The sequence below is a fragment of the Peromyscus eremicus genome, chromosome 14 (assembly GCF_949786415.1).
Source record: "Peromyscus eremicus chromosome 14, PerEre_H2_v1, whole genome shotgun sequence".
In the NCBI taxonomy this organism is placed as follows: Eukaryota; Metazoa; Chordata; class Mammalia; order Rodentia; family Cricetidae; genus Peromyscus; species Peromyscus eremicus.
The window spans coordinates 7,629,229-7,650,948 of NC_081430.1; the positions used below are offsets into that span (position 1 = coordinate 7,629,229).

At 37.8% G+C, this 21,720-nt stretch overlaps 1 protein-coding gene across 1 annotated transcript in view; it reads left to right on the forward strand.

The window, feature by feature from the left end:
* The first annotated feature begins 5,973 nt into the window (after positions 1-5,973).
* The window catches only part of Meox2 (mesenchyme homeobox 2), a 61,220-nt gene continuing 45,473 nt past the window's right edge, over positions 5,974-21,720 (forward strand). The window contains exon 1 of the mRNA XM_059279502.1: positions 5,974-6,738. Within this exon, the coding sequence (XP_059135485.1) occupies positions 6,225-6,738 (514 nt within the window). The 5' untranslated portion in view covers positions 5,974-6,224. The remainder of the gene's footprint in view (positions 6,739-21,720) is intronic.

Here is a 21,720-nt window from a genome sequence, read left to right on the forward strand (position 1 = left end):
CTCAGATAGTGACAGTTGGTGAAATTCTGTTTATTCATTTTCATATACTATTATCCTAATGAAGCAAAACTCATCATCTAAAAACAAATTAAATCTTGAATGAAAACATTTAATAACAATGAGTTTGAATCCACCGATTTATAAGATGGAAAGTGATCATTCAGAACTACAGTTTCCCCTAGCTTATACATGACTAAGCACTGGTCATGTCTGTATCTAAATTTCTCACTGTATTCATGTGATCATTTGAAACAGTCTCAGAATAGGAATATCTCATCATTATTATGTCTATCGTGCGTGTGCGTGTGTGTGTGTGTGTGTGTGTGTATGTGTGTGTATGTGTGTGTGTGTGTGTGTGAGAGAGAGAGAGAGAGAGAGAGAGAGAGAGAGAGAGAAAGAGAGAAAGAAAGAGAGAGAGATGATTAAATATAAAACTTGCAAATTAATTTTTAATCTAAGTTAGTGAACACACATACTTAGGGATTTTATCATTGTTATATATATATTCATATATATATCTTATGACATTATATTCATATAAAAAAAAAGCTGTTCTCCATATAGTTAAGTTTATTTCACTCTTCAGTTTGTGAGCTGCTCAGCACACTGCTGTCTGTTTTTCAGTCTCTACTGACCTTCCACAGGCCAACTTACACAGAAGGGATGGATGGTCATTTTACCATTTTCATTCTTGTTTGAGATAATTTTAATTTGGAAATGGACTCAACCAAATACTTCCTATCATTTATGAAAGTAATTTCAAAGCTCTAATACCAAGCAAAGAACTGACCTTAAAGTTTTAGAAATTGTTACATGAGAAATCTTGCTACTTGGCTTTTAGTTTCCACTTTGTTTGGATCATGAATATACAACCTTCTGTTTTATGCCTATAAATAAAAAATCATGGCATCTATGGAAACCAGTTGATTTGAGGTATTGAGTCTTTACATATAAACTTGAAGTGTGTATTAAATATCTTAGGGAAACTATGCTAATACAGCTAAAGCAGAGGTTTCAGTGACTCAGATTGTAAACCATGCTCAAAATGGAAAAATAACTTTAAGAATAAAATGTTCTACAAATTGATGAAGTATAGAATCAAAAACACAGGAGAATAGCCCACATCAGTGCCAACATGGCATCAGTTATGCCAAATTCTTAAAGATGGAAAGCTCAGCAAAGGACTAAGGTTTTACCTGGAATTCCAGGCTTAGGTTTCAATAGAATTTTTGTTTTTGGAGATTTATGAACTTATTCTTAATTCAGTACATTTAAAGGTGCACAGCATTGCCTTTATTATGCAAGAGGAATAAAAAGTTCAGTTCTCTCAAATTGTGCATTATTAGTTAATGATAAATGACATACAGTGCAATGTATAGCATTTTATTCTAGAACTATCTTGCACTAATGGCCCTATGCATCTATATTTAGGTATGAAAAGAAGGCATTTTTTAGCTATAAGATTTTTAAGTGTCTCCATTTGTTGAAAAAATAGCATAGATGATGAGTGGAGAGGAAATATAGACGGATAATTATTTCTCATTTTTATTATTATAAGTTAATTGTCAAGCAACTCTAGTTTTAAAACAAATATACAAAAGATATTCTAGTTTGAAGCTTTTTCAAATCTAGGAGCCAGTTAAGATCTTCCCAATTTTAATGCTGTCCAGAAATGAAGGCAGAAAGCCCCATAAATTTCATAAAATATGTAATTGTGGAAAATGATTGGAATCATGGCTGAGACTGATCAAATATGTTTTGAACTATTAATAAAATATTTTTTAAGTTTAACTCTAGTAATAATGATCTATATTTCATGCTGTCTTTCAGAACATTACCCTTTCAAATGTTTTACTTTTAAATACATATATTTTCAAATATGTCTCATCTACAAATATATTTCAAATACATATGTATATTTTAATTATATCACAGACATATACATATATATGTATATTTCTATATATATATGGCTCATGGTTTTAGGCAGAGATATACTTTTTGTTTGCCACAATTTGATTTACAATATGGTATGTGAATTGAGGAAAAAATACCAATTTCTGAAAGAAATCATAAATCTAAATATAAAAACAGAAACTAAAAAAGTAGAATGCGTTTGATAATGCCTAACACTTCAGAGGTAAGGTTTAAGTATTCATTTTTTTCTGTTATTTGTGAAAATATAACAAATTTTTATTATTATAAAAGTGTCAATAGAATAAGGTAAAAATGTTTACATTTTAATGATCTGGGAAAAGCATAGATACAGCACATCTGTTCCATAAATTTTATAATACATAATACCTGGAGAAAGGTAATTACGTAGTTAATTGAAATGGAGCATGTAATAAATCATCTAAGCTGCCATTAAGTGCTTAGTATATTTGAATATATTTGTTAAATCTGTGTTTTCAAAGTGACCAACTGCAGGACATAACTGTGTTTCTTGGGGAGGTGCAGTAACAATGACATTTCTATAAGCAATAAGTTTCGGAGATAATCCCAAGTTCAGTGCAATCATCTAACCCTAAGACATTGCATGTATCAGGCACAATGCAAAGAGGAAATTTCTTGGATTTAATGTTAATTCTCATCATCCCTCAAATGTATGACAACTTTTGAGTCACCATGTATCTTAAAATAAAATTTAAACATTAAATAATTTCAATCTCAATTTAGATTAAAAAGACTATTTTTTTAAAAACTACCTTTATTGTTGAATTTCACTTTATTAGTCAAACAGCTTTAAGGCATGCAATGAATGTTTAAATAGTTATAAATCCCCACGAGAGCTAAACATTTTCCTACACTCTGTAATGCACTATTTGATATTAAACCCCTATATTTGACATTTATGCTAACATAACAGGATTTTTTTTCTTTTCTTGGAATACTGAAGTGCATGTTTATGAAGGATAAATATTAGAGCTCAAATGACACTGATATCTTAATTACTAAAATTTTCACAATTCACCTTGTTATTGAAAGTCATATTAATCTTTGGATTTTTTTAAGTGCAAATATTAAAACAGCTCCCAGGAAAAGTACTGTTGCTTTTTTTCCCTGCTGCCTCTTTTCTTCATTAAAAAACAAGCACGGCCTAGAATATAAAAATAAAAATTCTGTATCATCATAAATATTCTAAAAAGGGGAAGTTTTTAAAAGTGTGGAATGGTTAGTAGTATTTAGGCATTATGAAACTTCAATAGCCACATTCCACTTTGAAAGCAGCAAGACTTTGCTCCTTTTGAGTTTAAGCACCCTGCCCTTTCCTAAGACATTTTGCCTGTTCTATGCTTTGTACCAGAAGTCTGAACTTCCTCAGTCTTAGGAGATTTAATGTTCTGCGCCTTCAATTTCAAAGATCTTTCTTGTTAGTGTCCTTTGGAAGCAAGTCCCCTTACTAGCTTTTTATTTTCACTCTTCTTCCCCAGATTGCTGTCCTCGCCTTTCCAGAGGATAAGGGGTGAGGCAGGTTGAAGAGGAATTTCCGGATATGCTGTTAACATCTGATGGAGTGAATGAGAAAAAAGCCAGCACAGCCACTGGGCAGGCTCACAAACGCCAGCCTCTACGGAGATAGAAACATCGCTCTTGCTAGTGGCTCTTACCTGCTAGTTAACATCCTAGTTAAATGCAACTATTCATTTACAAATAAAGTTGAAAAGACAGGGATGGATTTTGTTAGCCACTGTCCATAGATGAAGTATGTTTTTGTCAGTCCTGTCTGACATTTCCTACACTGCTTCTAGTGGAAGGATCTTACACTCTGTAAATATTTTCATTATCTTTATTGGACTAATTGCTCAAATTCCATTCTGAATAAAACCTCATGCTTTCAGAACCCAGGATCAACTGAGATGCTAAGGGAGTATAGGAAGGAAATATATCGTTGCACCTTGTACTTCCACATTTAGTATCAGAGCGCATATTGAAACCATAAAAAGAAGAGGAAAAAAATCAAAATATATTCCAATCATATAGGAGGGATGCACTTCCCGCCCTCTTTTTAATTCTTAAAGAGCCAAGGATGTGGGCAGTGGCAGAAGAAATACTCTTAAAATCCAAGTCCTGCCAGTACCTAAAGCTCTTATCGGTCGGTCACGCACCCCAAGAATACTCAGTGCCCCTCCTCAGGACTAGATTCCCAAATTACAGGCGAAGAACCTTACCGTCAAAGACTTGCTGTAGGCTCCAGCTCAGCCTGAGACTGAAAAGCTGAGCAGCTGGTGAACAAAAGTTTTAGCTTCTTTTTCCCCCCCTAACGAAGTCTGCAAAACTAATTTCCCTCAAAATAGGGCTCAATTTCCGTTAAAGAAAGCAGTGCTTACAAATCTTCGAATTCCTGATCAACCCCCACTCCACCGCATCTCTAAGAAGTGAAAAACAATTCGACTTTTCACACGGATGTGAAGGTTTGTTTGGAAGTCGCCCTTCTGGAGAACCTCTTAAAATAAAGGGCAGCAGACTAATGTCAGATGGACAGGCCGAGGGAAGGGTTCTGCTTTGGGGACACCCCTCCAAAATTAATCAATACCTTTTCCTAATTTAAACCAGATGTCTAGTTCAGGTTGCTGTACTCATTAATCTCATTAGCAATTTCAAAGACTTGGCCATCATCTTCTGGTCGCTCAGACAATGAACATGTGGCAGTTAACTGTATTGGCATTTCAGTTCAGAGCACTGAACAAGGAGCACACTACAGATGTCCTCCTGATAGACACTTCCCAGACAGGACCCGACTTTCCTTGTAGCTCATTCCTCAAAGCTTGTTGTGGGCAAATGACAGGACCCCCAGTAGACCCTGTGTGGCCAAGCTAATGGCTGTGTCAAATCCCAGCCCTGGCTCTCACAAATTCACCGGTGGCAACTTGTGCAGTTCATTTCCAGGAGCAGACTGCAGGCTGGGGGAACTGAGCTGTCCTAGCAGAGTGAACTGGGGAATGTTCAGTGTGGTCAGTGTTTCAAACAGAAAAGGAACTGAAAGGAACGTGAGAGGAAGAGAGGGCGCGTTTCAGGACGGACAAGAGGGGGATGTGAATTGGCTCCCGAAGGGTTACACTACGTGAGGCTGGGCGCTGCACATTTCATTTGACACTGGATCAGATTATTCCTGACCTAGGAAAACTTTCTGGTGAGCGAATGGTTACGAGATTGAGTGAGCCGGACCAGTAAAGAGAGGTGGGAGGAGGGTCGGAAAAGGGAGGAAAAGGACACCACTAGGAGCGGCACATGTGATGCCAGGGAGTCGGAACCTGCATCCATTTCTGCTTCACGCTTTCCATCCACTCACCTACCGGGTACCTCTCTTTTCCTCACACAGAGCAGCTCTGTGCTAATAACCTCCAACCTGGCGTCAGTTTTTTAACAGTCCGTCCTCAGACACCTAAAAGGGAAATACATGATGCACCCTAGGGCGCGGGAACTGCGAATCTTGGAGTTTGAAAAGCGAGACTGCTTCCGCTCTTCCCCTTCTCTTGAACTCTCAAGATCTCTGTGGTCTGCAAGGTCAGGGAGCAGTCCTGGAGCGCCTGCAGGTGACCACCACCCCTACCCACACCAAGCTTTGACAAATCTCAGTTCAAAGAATGGTGAGCCGAGCCGCGGTCAGGGGCTCCCGGACACTGGGTCCTGGCTTAGCGAGACCCAGAGTGGCTGCACGCAGGGCCACTGGGAGCCTATGGGACAGATCGCCCTGGCCCGGCTGACTGAGTCTCTGGGCGCTCCCCTGGCTGTGTGGAAGCTCCCAGGATCGGGCAGGCGTGAAGCAGCCGCTCCTACCCTGCCAGCAATTGGAAACTGGAAATGAGAGAGCATGACTGAGCGGGAGTTTTGGAGGGAGTTTGCATGTGGTCAGCTCCGGGCTCCTAAGCCAGCCCCCAGCTCACATTACACTCTATTTATAACCTCTCCGAGCCATTTCCCCCCTGAAAGCAGTTCTCTGGGACCACCTTCTTTTGGCTTCCACCTCTCCCACACTTGACATCTGAGCAGCTGCGAGGGAAGCTCCTCCAGGTCCCAGTGTTTATATGTGCAGGAGACTGGCCCGCTAAGGTTTAGGACTGGGATTAGCCAGCTCTGCTCAAAGGCGCGACTCATACGGAGTGTGTGTGTGTGTGTGTTGGGGAGAAAGAGGTCTAGGACTTCCAGTGAAAAGTGACAGAGCTTGGTGGCCTTTGGGACCATCGTGAAGTCTTCTGCCTGGAAGTCCAGACTTGCATGCCATGGAACATCCCCTCTTCGGCTGCCTGCGCAGCCCCCACGCCACCGCGCAAGGCTTGCACCCTTTCTCGCAGTCTTCTCTGGCCCTCCATGGAAGATCTGACCACATGTCCTACCCCGAACTCTCCACATCTTCCTCGTCTTGCATAATCGCGGGATACCCCAACGAGGAGAGCATGTTTGCCAGCCAGCATCACAGGGGGCACCACCACCACCACCATCACCACCATCACCACCACCAGCAGCAGCAGCACCAGGCTCTGCCCAGCAACTGGCACCTCCCGCAGATGTCCTCCCCGCCGAGCGCGGCCCGGCACAGCCTGTGCCTGCAGCCCGACTCCGGAGGGCCTCCGGAGCTGGGGAGCAGCCCTCCGGTCCTGTGTTCCAACTCCTCCAGCCTGGGCTCCAGCACCCCGACCGGGGCCGCGTGCGCACCCGGGGACTATGGCCGCCAGGCGCTGTCACCCGCGGAGGTGGACAAGAGAAGCGGCGGCAAGAGGAAAAGCGACAGCTCAGGTGAGTGCCCGCACAGCACCCCCAGGGAGAGGGTTCCCCGGGCCGGGAAGGGGCCGGGAGGTGCCGGAAGGCTCTGGCAGGCCAGGAACACCCAGCCCTTCCAGGCCCGGTGGCCGAATCCGTCCTTGCAGCTTCGGCCGGCAGTGTAATTGGGGAACACGTGTTTCGCTGAGGTTAATATATCTACATCCAGACGTTCAAAGCCCTCCAAGATCGCAAACTAGTTTTCCAGAGGTGGTGAAAAAAGAGCGAGTGACAGTATGCGAAATCGGTTAAGGAGCGTGGCGGTCCATCCACGCGCTGGGAGGGGTGTGAGCCTTGGGATGCTGCATCCGCTCCGAATGCGTGCGTGTGTACGTGCGTGCGCTTCTTCTTGACTTTTGCCTTACAAATTCCCAGCTCCGAACAGCTCGACTTTTCCCATTCTTAACTGCATTTCCAGATTATTGCGCAATATCTTGAACTTTAACTGGGATTTGACAAAATACTCGGAAAAAAAAAAAAACACTTTTTTTTAACGTTTTGCTTTCAGAGTTCCTTAAATAGCACCCTACTTAAAATAATAATAATTTTAAAAATCGTTCTATTTATTTGGCGAAAAAGGCATTATCTAGGAATCTAGAAGTATTTAAGGAATACATCCGAACATTGTGAATTAGCAAATGAGGATTTGAAGAAAGATCATTCCTCATAGTAGATTAGATTCATGGGGTGCTAACCCAGGAAAAAACAAACAAACAAAACAAAACAAAACAAAAAGCCCTGAACTTGGAAAGTGGAAAATAAAGCAGAATTTGAGCCGCGCTGGAGAGCTCAGAGCACTTCTGACAGTGCTGGCAGCAGACGCGCTAGGGTGAGCAGACAAGGTGTGGGTTACTTGAGCAGCCCACCCAAAGGAGAGTCTCCCCATGGATTCAAGGACCTGAAAGGTCAGTAGCCAGTGCATTGTGGTAGTCCAGGGAAACGGAAAGTTTCCAGGCAGCGCATCAAAACCTGTAGCTATATTTCTCATTATTAAGATGTTTCTCTTCTTCCCCTTCTCCTCCTCCTTCTTCTTTTTAATCGAGGCTTAATTCCTCGGCAGTTACTTGGCAACCTGGGTACATACTTTGGAAGATGTCACTTAACTAATAAAATGTTTGCATGTATTTAATCTTTTGTGTTAGTGAGAAAAAATGTAATTCTAGGCATTGAAAAAAATGGGAACAAAAACAGTAGTATTTTAAACAATTTAGGCCAGGTGGTGTTTTGCAGTGTACAACAGTAACTGCTGTGTATTTTATGTCATGTTAAAAGATGACAGAAACTTTTCTCAGCCTCGCTATGGGGTGACCCTTCCTTTCCAGCCTCAGGGATGAACCTTTGTTTTCCGAGGTCCAGGGTGAATGTGGACTTTTAACACTCCACAGTGATTAGTTATGTCTAAGAAAGGTAGCACTGTCATTCATTTTCAGTGGTTCTCCCTAATGCGATCTGAAATCCTAAGCTATTGAAAAGATTCCTAAGAAGGCGTTAGGATGCACTGGGGTTCCTCAGGCAGGGCATTTATGATCAAGAATGCTTGGAGGGCCCAACAGGTTGGCAGCTACCTCAGCAAGAGCCAGAAGCCCCAAATCAGTTTTCCTTCCGCAAGGGAAACCGTGGCCTGCTTCTTAGCTGAACCAATGCCCTAAAGATTACGGCACACGAAGGAATTTTTGTTCAGGCACAACTTATTTTTAGTTGGGGAAACAGGGAGCGTAAAACTAAGAAAATTTACTTCCTTAAGTTATTTTAATAAAAACTGTCTTAAAATTGACTAATGTTTCTATCACCTTTATCAGGGGAAATAACCACACAGCAAAGTGAAGTTTGTTTTCGTGTTGTGAATCTCATTTCAGAACACAGAAACAAGCAAACAGAATAAAAAATGTGTCAACCCCATGATGTATCAATAGGTTACAAGAATGGAAAGTACAATCATTAGCAAGGATAATGTCACTGGGGTCCACTTAGAACCAACGTTTCCATTGACAGACCGTCACGGTCAAGCATCAGTTGTCTTGGTACACTTATTGAATAAAATTAATGTGTTCAGGCTCTGAGTTGATATCGATTAGATCATAGCTAAACTTAACTCAAAGCCATCTAAGCCCTATTTCAATTTATACAGTGAACATTCAATTCAAGGTTAAGTTATTTCATACTATTCTATAAACATTTTTGACTAACCAGAGAGTAAAATAACATAGAAAATAGTTATAATACTATTCTGTTATCAACACATAAGCCTTATTTGGCACAGCTTGATTATTTCAACATACCTCCATAATTAATAAATGTTCAATAAATTATATTGGAGAAGCTGAGATTTATGACTACATTAGATAAATATTACATCATGCATAGTAGCACCAGTTTATATATTTAGACATTTTACAATCACTGTGTATTTACAGTTGAGAGTATATGCAGTGTTCCACTCAATGGCATTCTTGGAACCAAGTCTTCATATACCTGTTGCTAATACCAGTACATGTGTGATGATTAAACTAATTTCTAATAGAAATTTAAACACCAGGAAATAGTGTTAAACAACCAAATTGTGTATAAACTTTACATTTTTATCCATAGTAAAGAATCCAATGATTTCAATATATAACACTGTCCAGTATTTCTGTCCCAAAAACAAGTTTGAAAACACACTTCTATAAACCCCTAAAGCTTCCCAATATAAAAGTCAATATTTATAGACATTATTCTTCCATTATAGTTAACTAACAATTAAAAAACCAATTTTAATAGGAAATTATGACATTGTCATTTTATGTGCTAAATATTTTTGTAACTTTGAACCAGCTACCCTTTCCAGTAATGTTAGTAAAGCCAACATCTGCCACTCCTTCAAAGGGACTCTTAAAGTTTGAAACTTTACAACTGTGCTTAAAACAATCAGTACAATCCAGGTGATTGGGAAAATGTCTATAAATACTGTGAACTTTTTGGCTTCAATTATACCAAGCGATATAGTAGCAGGCATGAATTGTTCACGTTTGTTAAAATAGCTGTGCTCTCTTAATCTAACCAGCTTTTATGCAGTTAATATATACCATTAATCTGTATATATTCTCTATTCAGTTTAGTTTAGTGAAAATAAGCACGCTTTTTATTTTAAGGCATAATTTTATAACTATATTCCTTTCAAAAATATAATGAATAATTTGGGGATGTAGATTTTATTAGGTTTTGAATCATATTAGATTTTTTAATTACAAATTGCTAGTATAGCACAACATACTTTGTTCAGAATTATGTGAGCCCGTGTGTGTGGCTATACAGAATAAAAAGTGATGTATCTAATATGTACAACAAGCTCACCTCAGAATAATATTACTTCTATCTAATTCTGCTATTATAGTTTGATATTTCCTGGATATTCCAATAATTACACTTTTTGAAAAGAAGACAGACAACTCTGTTATTTATTCCTGTCTTACTGAATTGTAACTTTTTATATTTTCTTTAGAATAAAATACAATCTTAAGGATCTTGGATATCCAGAAGAATTTTGAACAGTTTAAAATCTCCAAACTATAGTATATAAAATGGCATTATGGAACTTTCAAGAGTGTCAATTTTAGATGAGACCATTCTTAAGTGGTGACCTGACATTAAGAAACAAATGTAGGAACCATTGACCTACATGAGTGGCCTTAGTTAATAACTCTCAATGTCAGATCAGGGGTTCCTTCAAAATCAACTGCTTTAAGCTTGAGCGTGAGCAGAGAGTGGAAGCATGCAACTAAAAATAGGAAATGATTTCAGTTCCCTGCAGATCTGTTTATTTATTTTTTGTTCATTTTAAAACAGAGCAGTCAATGAGAGAAATGGTGGCAGATTTCACCTACATTAAACCCTGACATTACATATGTAAACATTCATATTTCTTTCATAGTAATTATCAGTAAAAACCGTTATGTTGATACCCTGTAAGCAAATTTCTACCAGTAAAAAGAAATAACAATATCATCATGCACATTTTCCTTCAGTATTTGGAAAAGCTTCATCTTGGTCCTGGAGAGTATAATTTATATTCATGATAAAGCCTAATTAAGCTAATAAATTAATTTCAAGTGAAAATTAAATGGAAAGGGGCTAATTTTTTTGTCATGCCTGGGGAAATTTGGAAGAAAATTCCATATATAATGGAAACTAACTTTGTTCATTTGAAAGATGTCAGTCTTTGAATGAATAACTTAATGGGCATATTTTTTAGATTTTTATTTCAGATAAAAAGTAATTATATTTACTGGAATATAATCTAATTAGATTTAGACTACATTCCCTCTCTTAGTTTAAATATTCAATTTTAGAAAATATAATTTTGAGCATTGTTGTACAGTTTCAAATATCTATGTCTGATTAATGAAAGGGTGGAAGTATCAATATATTAGAAAATAAATTATGTGTAAGAATGTCTTGACATTTTCCGGGGTAATATTTATAACTGATGTCTCTCTTTCAAACTGCTTATAGTTCAAATTTTCAACTTCCTTCGCATTCCCCAGTTTTTCATGATACTTTTTATAATAATAAAACATTTTGTGAGGAAAATTATCATGGAAAATGAGATTATCAGCACTAACCCCATTCTTCATTGACTAATCACGGTATTACGGCCTGATCCCAGTGACTAGAAAGAGAAGACCACACGTTAGTCCTCCAGTTTGAAATCAGAATAAGAGCAGTTTTCATTTAACCTTTGTCACATCTTGTCTGTGTATTTCAGTCATTGACACGGTTTTGAGTTAACAGTACTCATATTTAAAGTACCTAGAGACAACTGAGCACTGGGGTTTCTACCATCATTGTCATGCGATTCTCATGGATGTTGCTTTGAGTAACTGTATTGAACTGAAGCCCTCAAGCAAGGGCATCACAGCACGCAGTTGTAAGCAAAACCCTTCATTACTAAATCCCAGGCATCAGTGAGGCTCAGAGGCCATCGTTGTGGAATAGTTCACTCTATGTGGCAGAATGTCCCCAAAGGTCCAAGGATTTAGTGTGCATCCTGGGCATTACCTGTTTGAAGACAGAATAACTCTAAATCTGGTGTCAAAAAAAAAAAATCCTCCTATTTTGCTTTTATTTTAAAAGCATAAAGCATTTGTTTTCCCTTTAAAAAATTGTACTGTCTAGTATGTAAATCTTTAAGAAACGTTTCCTGCTTCATTATTAGTGTGCTGTATGTACCATGGTGTGTAGAGGGAGCCCATGTGTCACAATGTGCATGTAGGGATCAGAGGACAACTTTGTCTTCTGTGCCTTCCTTTTGCATTTATGCGACATTAAACTCAGGTCATCAGGCTCACACTTCAAGCATCTTTACTCACCGAATTATCTTGGTGGCTGAAACATGTAAATCTTAAGAACCAATACATAACATATCTACTGATCCATATATTCAAAACTCAGACATTGTTTTTATACTTGAGAATATTTTAATGTAAAACCTTTGGACAAATGTATTATTAAACTAATAGAAAATTATGCAGTAAGCATATACATTTTGTGTTTGATCAAAAAGATTATTAGTTTTCTTCTACATTCAACAATTTAAATCCATAATTAAGAGTCCCCGGGATCTGGGCATAAAAATTGTTTATGAATTACTTATAATTATCCCATTATTTGTGAATTTCCATGAACTATATACTTACAATTTCCATTTAAATACATATATACATTTATACTTCACTTTCTATAAATTGTACACTCTACATCGGCTTTTTTTTTGTAGAGTTTCTAAAAATGTTTTATAGCTTCGTTATTTTCTTATGCCTGCATGTGAACAAGAATGACCAGACAAGATTCTTGGTGTTACTATACATTTTGACAAGAGATTTGTGTGAAGAAAAGAGTTCTAAAGAAGTAATTCCTTTGCTTCTCCATGCTAGACATATTACAAGATTAATAAATTATTTTTAACAAATATATTATTGTTAGATCACTTTTAAAATTTATCAATTACTTAAAAAGTTAATTATTCTAAGATATTTGTAAATGATGGTAACTTAATATTCAAATCTTTGCAATTTTTCTTTCGTTGAAAAATATAACATGTTTACTAGACTCATAGTTCTAAAAAACTATTCATTTATTAAAGCTCTAAATGAAAAGTTTGTTGCTTTCACACTTTTTCATGAAATCAATTTGTTTAAGTATCTTTAAATATCATAACATTTGTTTTTATAGGTTTCTAAGATGCTATAAATTTGCTAATTAAAACGTGTATAGGTTGCACTGATTAAAATTATGAATAGATGTTTAATTTTGTGTGGTATTTAGGTTGATCTGTTTAATTTTCATAGATTTTATTTTAGTAGAAAAAATTTGTTGAAAGCCCAGGTGTTAAGGAGGAGGGTCCTGAATTAGGTAAAATGTTGCAGCCCCATTTTAAAGCAAATATCAAAGTTTATACTGGGTCTTGTAGATAAGTAGGCATATTAATAGCAAGATGAAATGCAAAATGAAATTTCTTAGTAATAGTAAATCTGGATTATAGTTTCTGCATTAAAGGCTGTAATACGTTAAAGTTAAATGCTTCAACTGTGAAATGAAACATGAAGCTTGCTGCATGCCCAGCTGGGTGGAGACTCCAGTAGGCTGGAGCTGGTCATCAATGACAGTCACAGGAATCAGCCCGGCCAAGTTCCCTGCAGAGCTTGTTGTCTTTCGTTTTTCTCTGTCTGTAGCTCACTAGTCCTACACACTTCAAGAGCTTTCCATAGCACTGCAAGGAGGGAGAAATCAGAGCTACCTTCCGTGACTGGGGGCTGGAAAAGCAGTAAGATGAAGTCACATCCCTGGTTTGGAGGAGACTTGCAAACAGGACTGTCCAACCTAAGTTGGCAGGTGCCAGTTGAGTTTTACAAGCCTAGATTTTGCCCTTTGAAAACATAGCCTTAAAGCGCTGCCAGAAACGGCACCCAAAGGCACTTACTGCTGCAGTGCTATAGTTACCTGCAGGGCTCAAGCATACCAGTGTCTGTAGAACGGCTTCTTTTGAGGTCTGGACTGCACCGGAAACATTGGTGTGGTAAATCTTAGCCGCCTGTAGGACAGCAAACTAAACAGAGGTGTCTTCTTAACGAGTGGAACACATACAAGGGGTGGGGTCCCTTATCAAATGAAGGCAACGAATATTTCCCAAAACATTCATTTTAGTAGCTAAGAAATAAACCTCAGAAAAATTGATTTGTTCCGTCCAAAACTCTAGGCACTAAATGAGTAAACTTTGCTATGATTTTTGTAAAACATCAGTAAGTTGGCAAATGGCTCTCTTATTGTAAGAACTCTTGGAAACTGCTCTCTGACAGAGTATATTGAAATCAAGTGGTATCTTTCCCTATTTAATATTTTTCAAAAGTAAAACAAGCTCTCAGTATGTTTACTGCCTTCAACAATTAAAATCTCCCCAACCATAAGCTGTGTTTACATGAGAGGCTTTTTTTCTCATTGAAAATGTAAACGAGTCTGGATGTATTAAACGCGACAGAATGTAGATGTAAACTATTGAGACAGACTGAAATGCCAGGAAAGCCAGAGTTCAGGCGTCCAAGCCTGGAGCCTGCTGCTGCCCACATTTCCAGAATTACCACTTTGTGAACATCAGCATCCAAAGTTTAGAAAGTTACAGATACTTTTTCTTCTAGGATGGCTAGGTTTTAGGAAGTAGAGCTTTATCAGACTTACTCTTGGAGACATGAATGTTTGGGGAAAATAAAGAAGAGATAATGTTGTTTCCTGTGTTTGCAGACTTAGCCAGCAGTGAATAAAGCATAAAGTACTGTCTTAGTCCTTACTCAGCATATCAGACGAGGAAAGAGAGGGCACACTCCAAAGACAAATATGTTGATCATTTGTGATAGGGAAAGCTGGGGAGCAACAGGACATGAAGAATCACCAGGGGCTGGTCACGATGGGGACCTAACAGCCTACTTTAACCTCAGGTGACAAACTGGGAGTCTTCACTGCAGGCCAACCACAGCCTCAGGGTGGAGGCCTCCTCTTAAGGCTGAGACCTCATGGGTGGCCAGGTAAAAGCCCATCGCCAGTTTTCACCTCCTCTGACCTCGTAGTCCTGCTGTTCGTGGCTAGACATAATGACATGTTCAAGCCCAGGAGACTTGCAGATGAGAAGGAGTTCAGGCTACAAGCAAGAGCATGGGGAGAAGACTCACGGAGCACACAGCTAAGATCAACTCCTCCTGTGACTTACGAGATGTCACCGCTGGCAGAGATGGAACTGCACTGTGCCCTGGAAATGAGCTGAATGAACATGCACAAGGCAGCAATGTCTAGCTCTGTAAATAGTACTTATTATTTTATCATCTTGGAAAAGGACAGTCACATTGTGGGTATGCATTCTGTGAAAACGACCTGTTTCGGGATCTATTTTCACTTACTATTGACGTCGGAATGAGAAGCATTGCTAGCCCAAGGGACTGCTCTGGACCGAAAACAACCTGCACTCTCTCTAGAATCACTTTAATGGCATCTTCCTGAGATGTAAGGCAGATCCAGCCAGGCTATAGAAGAAGTGCTCATTCTGCAGCCTCAACTGCTTACCTCCTGTTCTTGGATATCTCCTGCTACTGCTCCATCATAAACTTGTTTCCAATAACATTACAATACTGGAAAAAACAAAGAATTAAGTTTTACCCAGATGCACACACACACACACACACACACACACAGAGAGAGAGAGAGAGAGAGAGAGAGAGAGAGAGAGAGAGAGAGAGAGAGAAAGAGAAATAAAATTTCTACTTTCAGTTAGCAGAGAGGATAGATAGTACATTAGGGTGCTATCTTACTGCAGGGCTGTGGCTCTTTGCTTTCTTAGCTACTCCATTTAAGTGCTAACGAATGGTAAACATGGAAAAAAGTACCACTGACAGTATATCCACACTTAGTTTTAATAAGTTTTATTTAGTGACAGCTTCGTTCATTTGTCTCCTTGTGTGCAGTTACATTCCTGAGAAATACTGCTCAAGTGAAGACGACACAGGATGGCAAAACGCCCTGAAATTTTAGGTTCTGAACGTGAGAAACATTCACTTTATTTAGTTCATTTTCATGTCTAAAACCCACCTTTCAGCATGGAAAATTCTGAAATGCTCTATAGGAACACTTTTGTGTTCATATAGACAATGGTCTTCAGCACTAGTTTTGAATAATATATGCATTGAGTCTACATATATTAAAATATTATATTAAATATATTAATATATCTATAATATAAATAAATTAAATATATAAATATATATAAAATATATAAAACATATATAAAATATAGTATTAAAAATCTCAGTGACGTACTGAAACGAGTGAATGCTCCTTTGCCTGCCGCAGAACACGTAAGGAGAAAGAAAAATTACTAAACACTCAATGATTTAGCAATAACAAAAAAAGACCTAACTGCATCGAACAGTTCATCATTCCTGATTCTGGAGATGGATTGAATTCTCAGCTTACTTGGTACATTATAAACTCTGCTAAATAGATGGCCCAGCTCTACAAGCGCTTTCCTTAGGTGATGAGATGTGCCCAGAAAACTTAGGTAATATTTGCCCTTTGGCTTAGTAATGAGTAGCTGATTTCCTAAGCCCAACGTCAGCCTTGAGACCTTACAGGAAAATCTCAAATTCAAACCTTAAGATCTTAGTCTCCCAGTAAGAACACTTTTCACCATCAGTTAACAGAATGTAATTTGGTGAAACACTTGCCTTAGGTGAAAACAGACTTTCTCTTAGTTTTATGATTATCTTGGTTACTTTTCATCCTCCTTTTATGAATATAGACACTGGTAAACTTTCTTAGCTTGATTTTGTAGTTTTGTATTTCCTCAGAGTAAGGAGAGAATGGTAAGGGGTTTTGGCACTTCACACAATATAGCTCAGCATGCTATATTTCATATCCTATAGCATACAGGTGGGCCATTGTAAATAATAGATACTTACACAAACAAAATCATAACAGTGTGATCCTTGTATACATATTTTGTGTAACCATTTAGGATGTGAAAAACTTTCCTGTTTTGAAATTTAAGTAAACTTTTAAACTTGTGTTTTACTATACTGCCAGAAATGCCTTTTTGTGTACTTTCTATACTTTTGCCTCCTTTCTCTTTCTGCCTCTATTGATTGGAGAATTAACTACACTCTCTAAAATCACAACGGACTACCCATGTATTTATTCTAACTGGAAATGTTTTCCTCGATCCCCTCCCGTCTCTTTTACACCCATCACCCAGACAACACTGGATTCACTGATTCTTTTGAGCAGAGCTAACCTTCCAGTTTCTGCACTACACCAACACTGACCTTTCTCACTTATTTTAGTCTGTAATTGTCACTATTCTCTTAAAACACAGATTTAATATAAACACGGGGGGTAATTTTTCCATGGATATTCTTTCAATTTCTTGTCTAAATACAGCTCGATTTCAAAAATCACAAAATGTTCATTTCCATTTGCACACACCACACGTGTGTGTGCATGTGTGTGTTTGTGTGTGTGGTGCTAGGAATCAAAAGCAAGCCTCCTACGTGTAATCAATTGCTCTACCATCTAGCTACACCTCCAAAAATTAAGTCTTATTTATTAAAAGTGACTTTCATGTAGTGATCTCAGCTGATGCTCTCATCTTTCACACCAGCCATGCGATTAGCATGCTGGCAGTGTTTCAAAATACACAGACTGACCAAAAGACCATCAGTCTTTGTATCTGTTCTCTTCCCACTTTTATTATTTCTGGGTTTAATTTAGTTATTTGCTGGAAGTTTCCTAGAGTAAACATCCTAGGAGCATCTACTCAACACCTATAGCATGCAGGGATATCTTAACTCTATTGTTCCTCCACTTGGAATTCTGTATGAACTTGAAATTACTCTATACTTACACTACAGGTATTCAATTATAAGCCTTCACACATAGAATGGATAATGTCTTTCAAAGAAATATTACTAGGCTTTGTATGTACTAAATTTTGTGTGCAATCAAATTATATTTAAAATCTCATACACGCATTTATTTAGGGTAGGATTTTCACATAAAATATATTTTATATAAAATTATATCTTTAGTCTTTGAAACATAATTCTCAATACTACTATTTATATTAGTGGTTGTGTTTAGAATATACAGCAATGATAGTTAAAAAGAGGCCATACATTGGAGAGGTAGTGGCGGAGTACAGGAGGAGAGCCACAGGAAGAGATGGGGTAGAAATGATGCATTTAAATACAGTACTCATATGTCAAAAAATAAATAAAAGAAAAGAAAGAAGTAGTGATGGTGTGAGGTGCACAAACTATATCACCTCAAACATGGTTCCTGACTCAGTCACAGTTTGGTGAAAGGAAAATTAGCAATAAGTCTACTTGTGTCGAGCAAGTTAGAATTTATTCTGTAGAAAGTTAAAACTCAGTGCATAATACAGTACTTTCCTGGAAAGTTTTTCTTTAAATTCTGTTATCCATGACACTAATACTAATGTTATCTTACTATTTCCTTTAATTAATAAGGGAAGGTAACAATCAGATCTTCACACTTCTTTATTAGTATACCACAGACTTTTAACATTTATTTATTAATTTATTTATTTGTCTAACTATTTATGTATTTATTTATTTGGTGAGTGTGTGTGTATGTGTGTGTGTATGCATGTGCACATCCATGTGTGTCATAACTGGAGATCAGAGAACAACTTGCAGGAGTCAGCTCCCTCTTCCACCATGTGGATCTCAGGGATCAAACTCAGGATGTCAAGCTAGGCAGCAAGTGACTTTACCGCTGAGCCACCCCTCTGCCCAGGTAACCCTACTTGATCCACACCAGTAGTGATTAATACTGGCATTACAGTGCAGTGACAAGAGACTTCCTTGGCATACTGGTTTCCTCCGAGCATGATCAAGATAAAGTAGAGGGGGCATTCATTACATTGATTATTGGAATTCACCACGGTAAAAAAACAGAGAATGGACTGATGAACTTCCACAATCCTATCTTAGTATTTATTCATCAGCACATGCATATAAAATTTCTTTTATGCTGTTTTCCTTTGCATTTCCCTGTATCGATTGTCTCCAGGCAATTCTCAGCTTATTGTTTCATCAGGAAACTGTTATTTTTTAAATAGTTCTAAGGTGTTCCAGTAACAAGCAGCTGTCTGATGGGGTTTTAGGTCTGCTCACTAGAAAGGAGTTTTTGTTTGTGCTTGGGTTTTAGGTCTGCTCAGTAGGGAAGAGTTTATGCTCCTGCTGTAGACTTAGACAGCACCTCATGGCTGCAAGGAGCTCACAACCCCTCTCCTAAACAATTGAATCTCTAACTGCACTCTCAATGGTCAACTTACACTGATGAGGAAGTGCTGCTCTTCCCCTCATCAAAGAAGGTTCTCTTTCTAACAGCCTGAGATCAGTATACATAGCCATACCTAGTCAAAACACAGAGAATAACTGAGTGTGGGCTTGCCTGTCCAAGTAAGACATTTTCAAACATCCCTGTACCTGGGGCACAGAAAACATTGTAGAAGGAACAGACAGATTTTAAAAGCCAGAAGATCAGGGCATCTGATGCATGATAGTCTCTTCTAAAAAAAATGTGAGGGGACTCAAAATGGAGAGGTAGGGAGGAGACACTGGATCTGGGAAAACTTGGGGGAGGGGTGGATGTGAATATGACCAAAATACATTGTATTCAAAATTATCAAAGGAATGATAAAATATTATATTATTTTCTTAAAGTTCCCAGGTGTTTCCAATGTTTGGCCAGTGTTGAGAACTACGTATCCAAAGAGTCTTGTGTCTTGAATGAAAAGTTCTGCACACCATCCTTTCAGCCCATGGAAGGTCATGGTAAACATGGTTTTCCAGTATAATACAACAAATTTTTCAAGAAATAATTGTATATATGCAATTATACCCAACAGCATGCTAGTAGAGTAGCTACTGACTATCTGTGAGTATTTAAATTTAAGTTAGATAAAATGAAAAATTCAGTTCATAGATTCAGATTCAAGTATTCAGTTGGCACCTGTGGCTGCTTACTAATGAACTAGACAATGCTGGTACAGAATGTTTCCACCAACCAGAAAAGTGAAGTCTAACTTAACATTCAGCTAGTGAAGACGCACTGAGGATGTGAACCTCTCAACAATGAAAGAAATGATGAGAATTCAAATACTACAAGAAGATAAAATGCATCTGACAGTAAGATATGTAAAAAAATACCCACTACTTTACTGAAAGGCTTCTGTAAAAATGTTTATTTTGTTAATCAAACATTGAGTGAAATAAAATATATTTCTGGCATCATAAAACTTTTACTAGTTGAATGATATATATATAAAATTTTTGTTTATATTATATATTTTGGACTTGGGCAGTTATCAGAATAAACACCTAGTTGGAGATATTAAATCTTTAAATTGTAAATATACAACCAAAAGGAAAAAAATCATTACAACAATGGGTATGACTATAAAAATTAGAATTTTGGAATTGGAGAATCAAATTTAAAAAAGTATATTAAAAATGTAAGGTCAGCTAGGGAGATTCTTTTAGGCCTCTAGAGGGATGGGGAGGAGAACATTTTTCTGGGAAAGGGTGGGGAAGCATGCCAGGAACTAAGCAAGATTTTCCAGGGAGAAAGTATGAAAACTTAATAAAATTGGACAGTGGCAATTAATGACATAGCATTATTAACTTATAAAGTCTTTCAAAAGATTTCTTCTTTTGTAAACATTGGTCTGAATTCCAAAATTGCAAGTCAGGTAGCTAAAGAAATGAAGGAAGAATTTTCATTTTTTTTTCTTTTAAGACAGAAATTGAGGGTAACTTGTTCATCTTGGCATGAGGAAGCAGCAAATGCAGAGAAGAGTGAAGTATGGGAATTCCACATCTATACCGTGAGGCATCTGGGCTGTGGCCATGCATTACTCAATAAACTGCCACAACCACAGAGCTCTGCGTCAGTGGGAAGCAGGCTGCTCATCAGTGGATGCGTTTATTAATAGAGAATAATTGGGAATTAACTGAGGATTGAACTTCTAGCAATTTGTGGTATAAAATATGATGTTAATATTATACATTTGCAAAGATATCCCTGGGCATGTTTATGACTTAAAAATATTCAACGAAGTACAAAAAGAAGAAAATGTTGGTGACTGCAGTCAGCAGGATATTGTAAGGAACACAGAAAGCATGATCCATGTGTGAACACACATACACACACACACCCACACCCACACACCCACACACACACATACACATGAGAGAGAGAGAAAGAGAGAGAGAGAGAGAGAGAGAGAGAGAGAGAGAGAGAGAGAGAGAGAGAGAGAGAGAGAGAGAGAAGAAGGAGGAGGAGGAGGAGGAGGAGAAGAAGGAGAAGGAGAAGGAGAAGGAGAAGGAGAAGGAGAAGGAGAAGGGGAGAGAGGGGGTCATGACAGATGTCATCTTTATAAAGGTTCTTTTGGAAGAGAGTAAGTCCAGACCAAATATAATTTGTAATAAAGTTTTATTGGCAGTGAAGAAGGATAGGGAAACATTTTACTGGTTTACAATGATTGAAATTTATGAGTTCACTTTTTTTTAGACTTTACTCATATTATTGGTATCTTTCAACAAGTAAATGTGTGGATGTGATAATCTATTTTGGATTGATTTTATTCCCAATTTTAAATGTCTTATTGCTTTCTCCATAGACTCAATTAAGTAGAGGTAAGATAATACAATTTTAAAAAAGATATCCTTAGGAGCACAGTCATGAAACATCTCTATTAATGACAGGAAAGTGCAGTATTGAATGAAATAACGTAAGTGCCTGCTTATACAGAATATAAATAGATAATTTCCACATTAAATCACTTGTCTTGAAAATTCTGGACATGAAAAATCAAACCAAATCAACAGGAAATATAAACATGTTACTCAAAGAGGC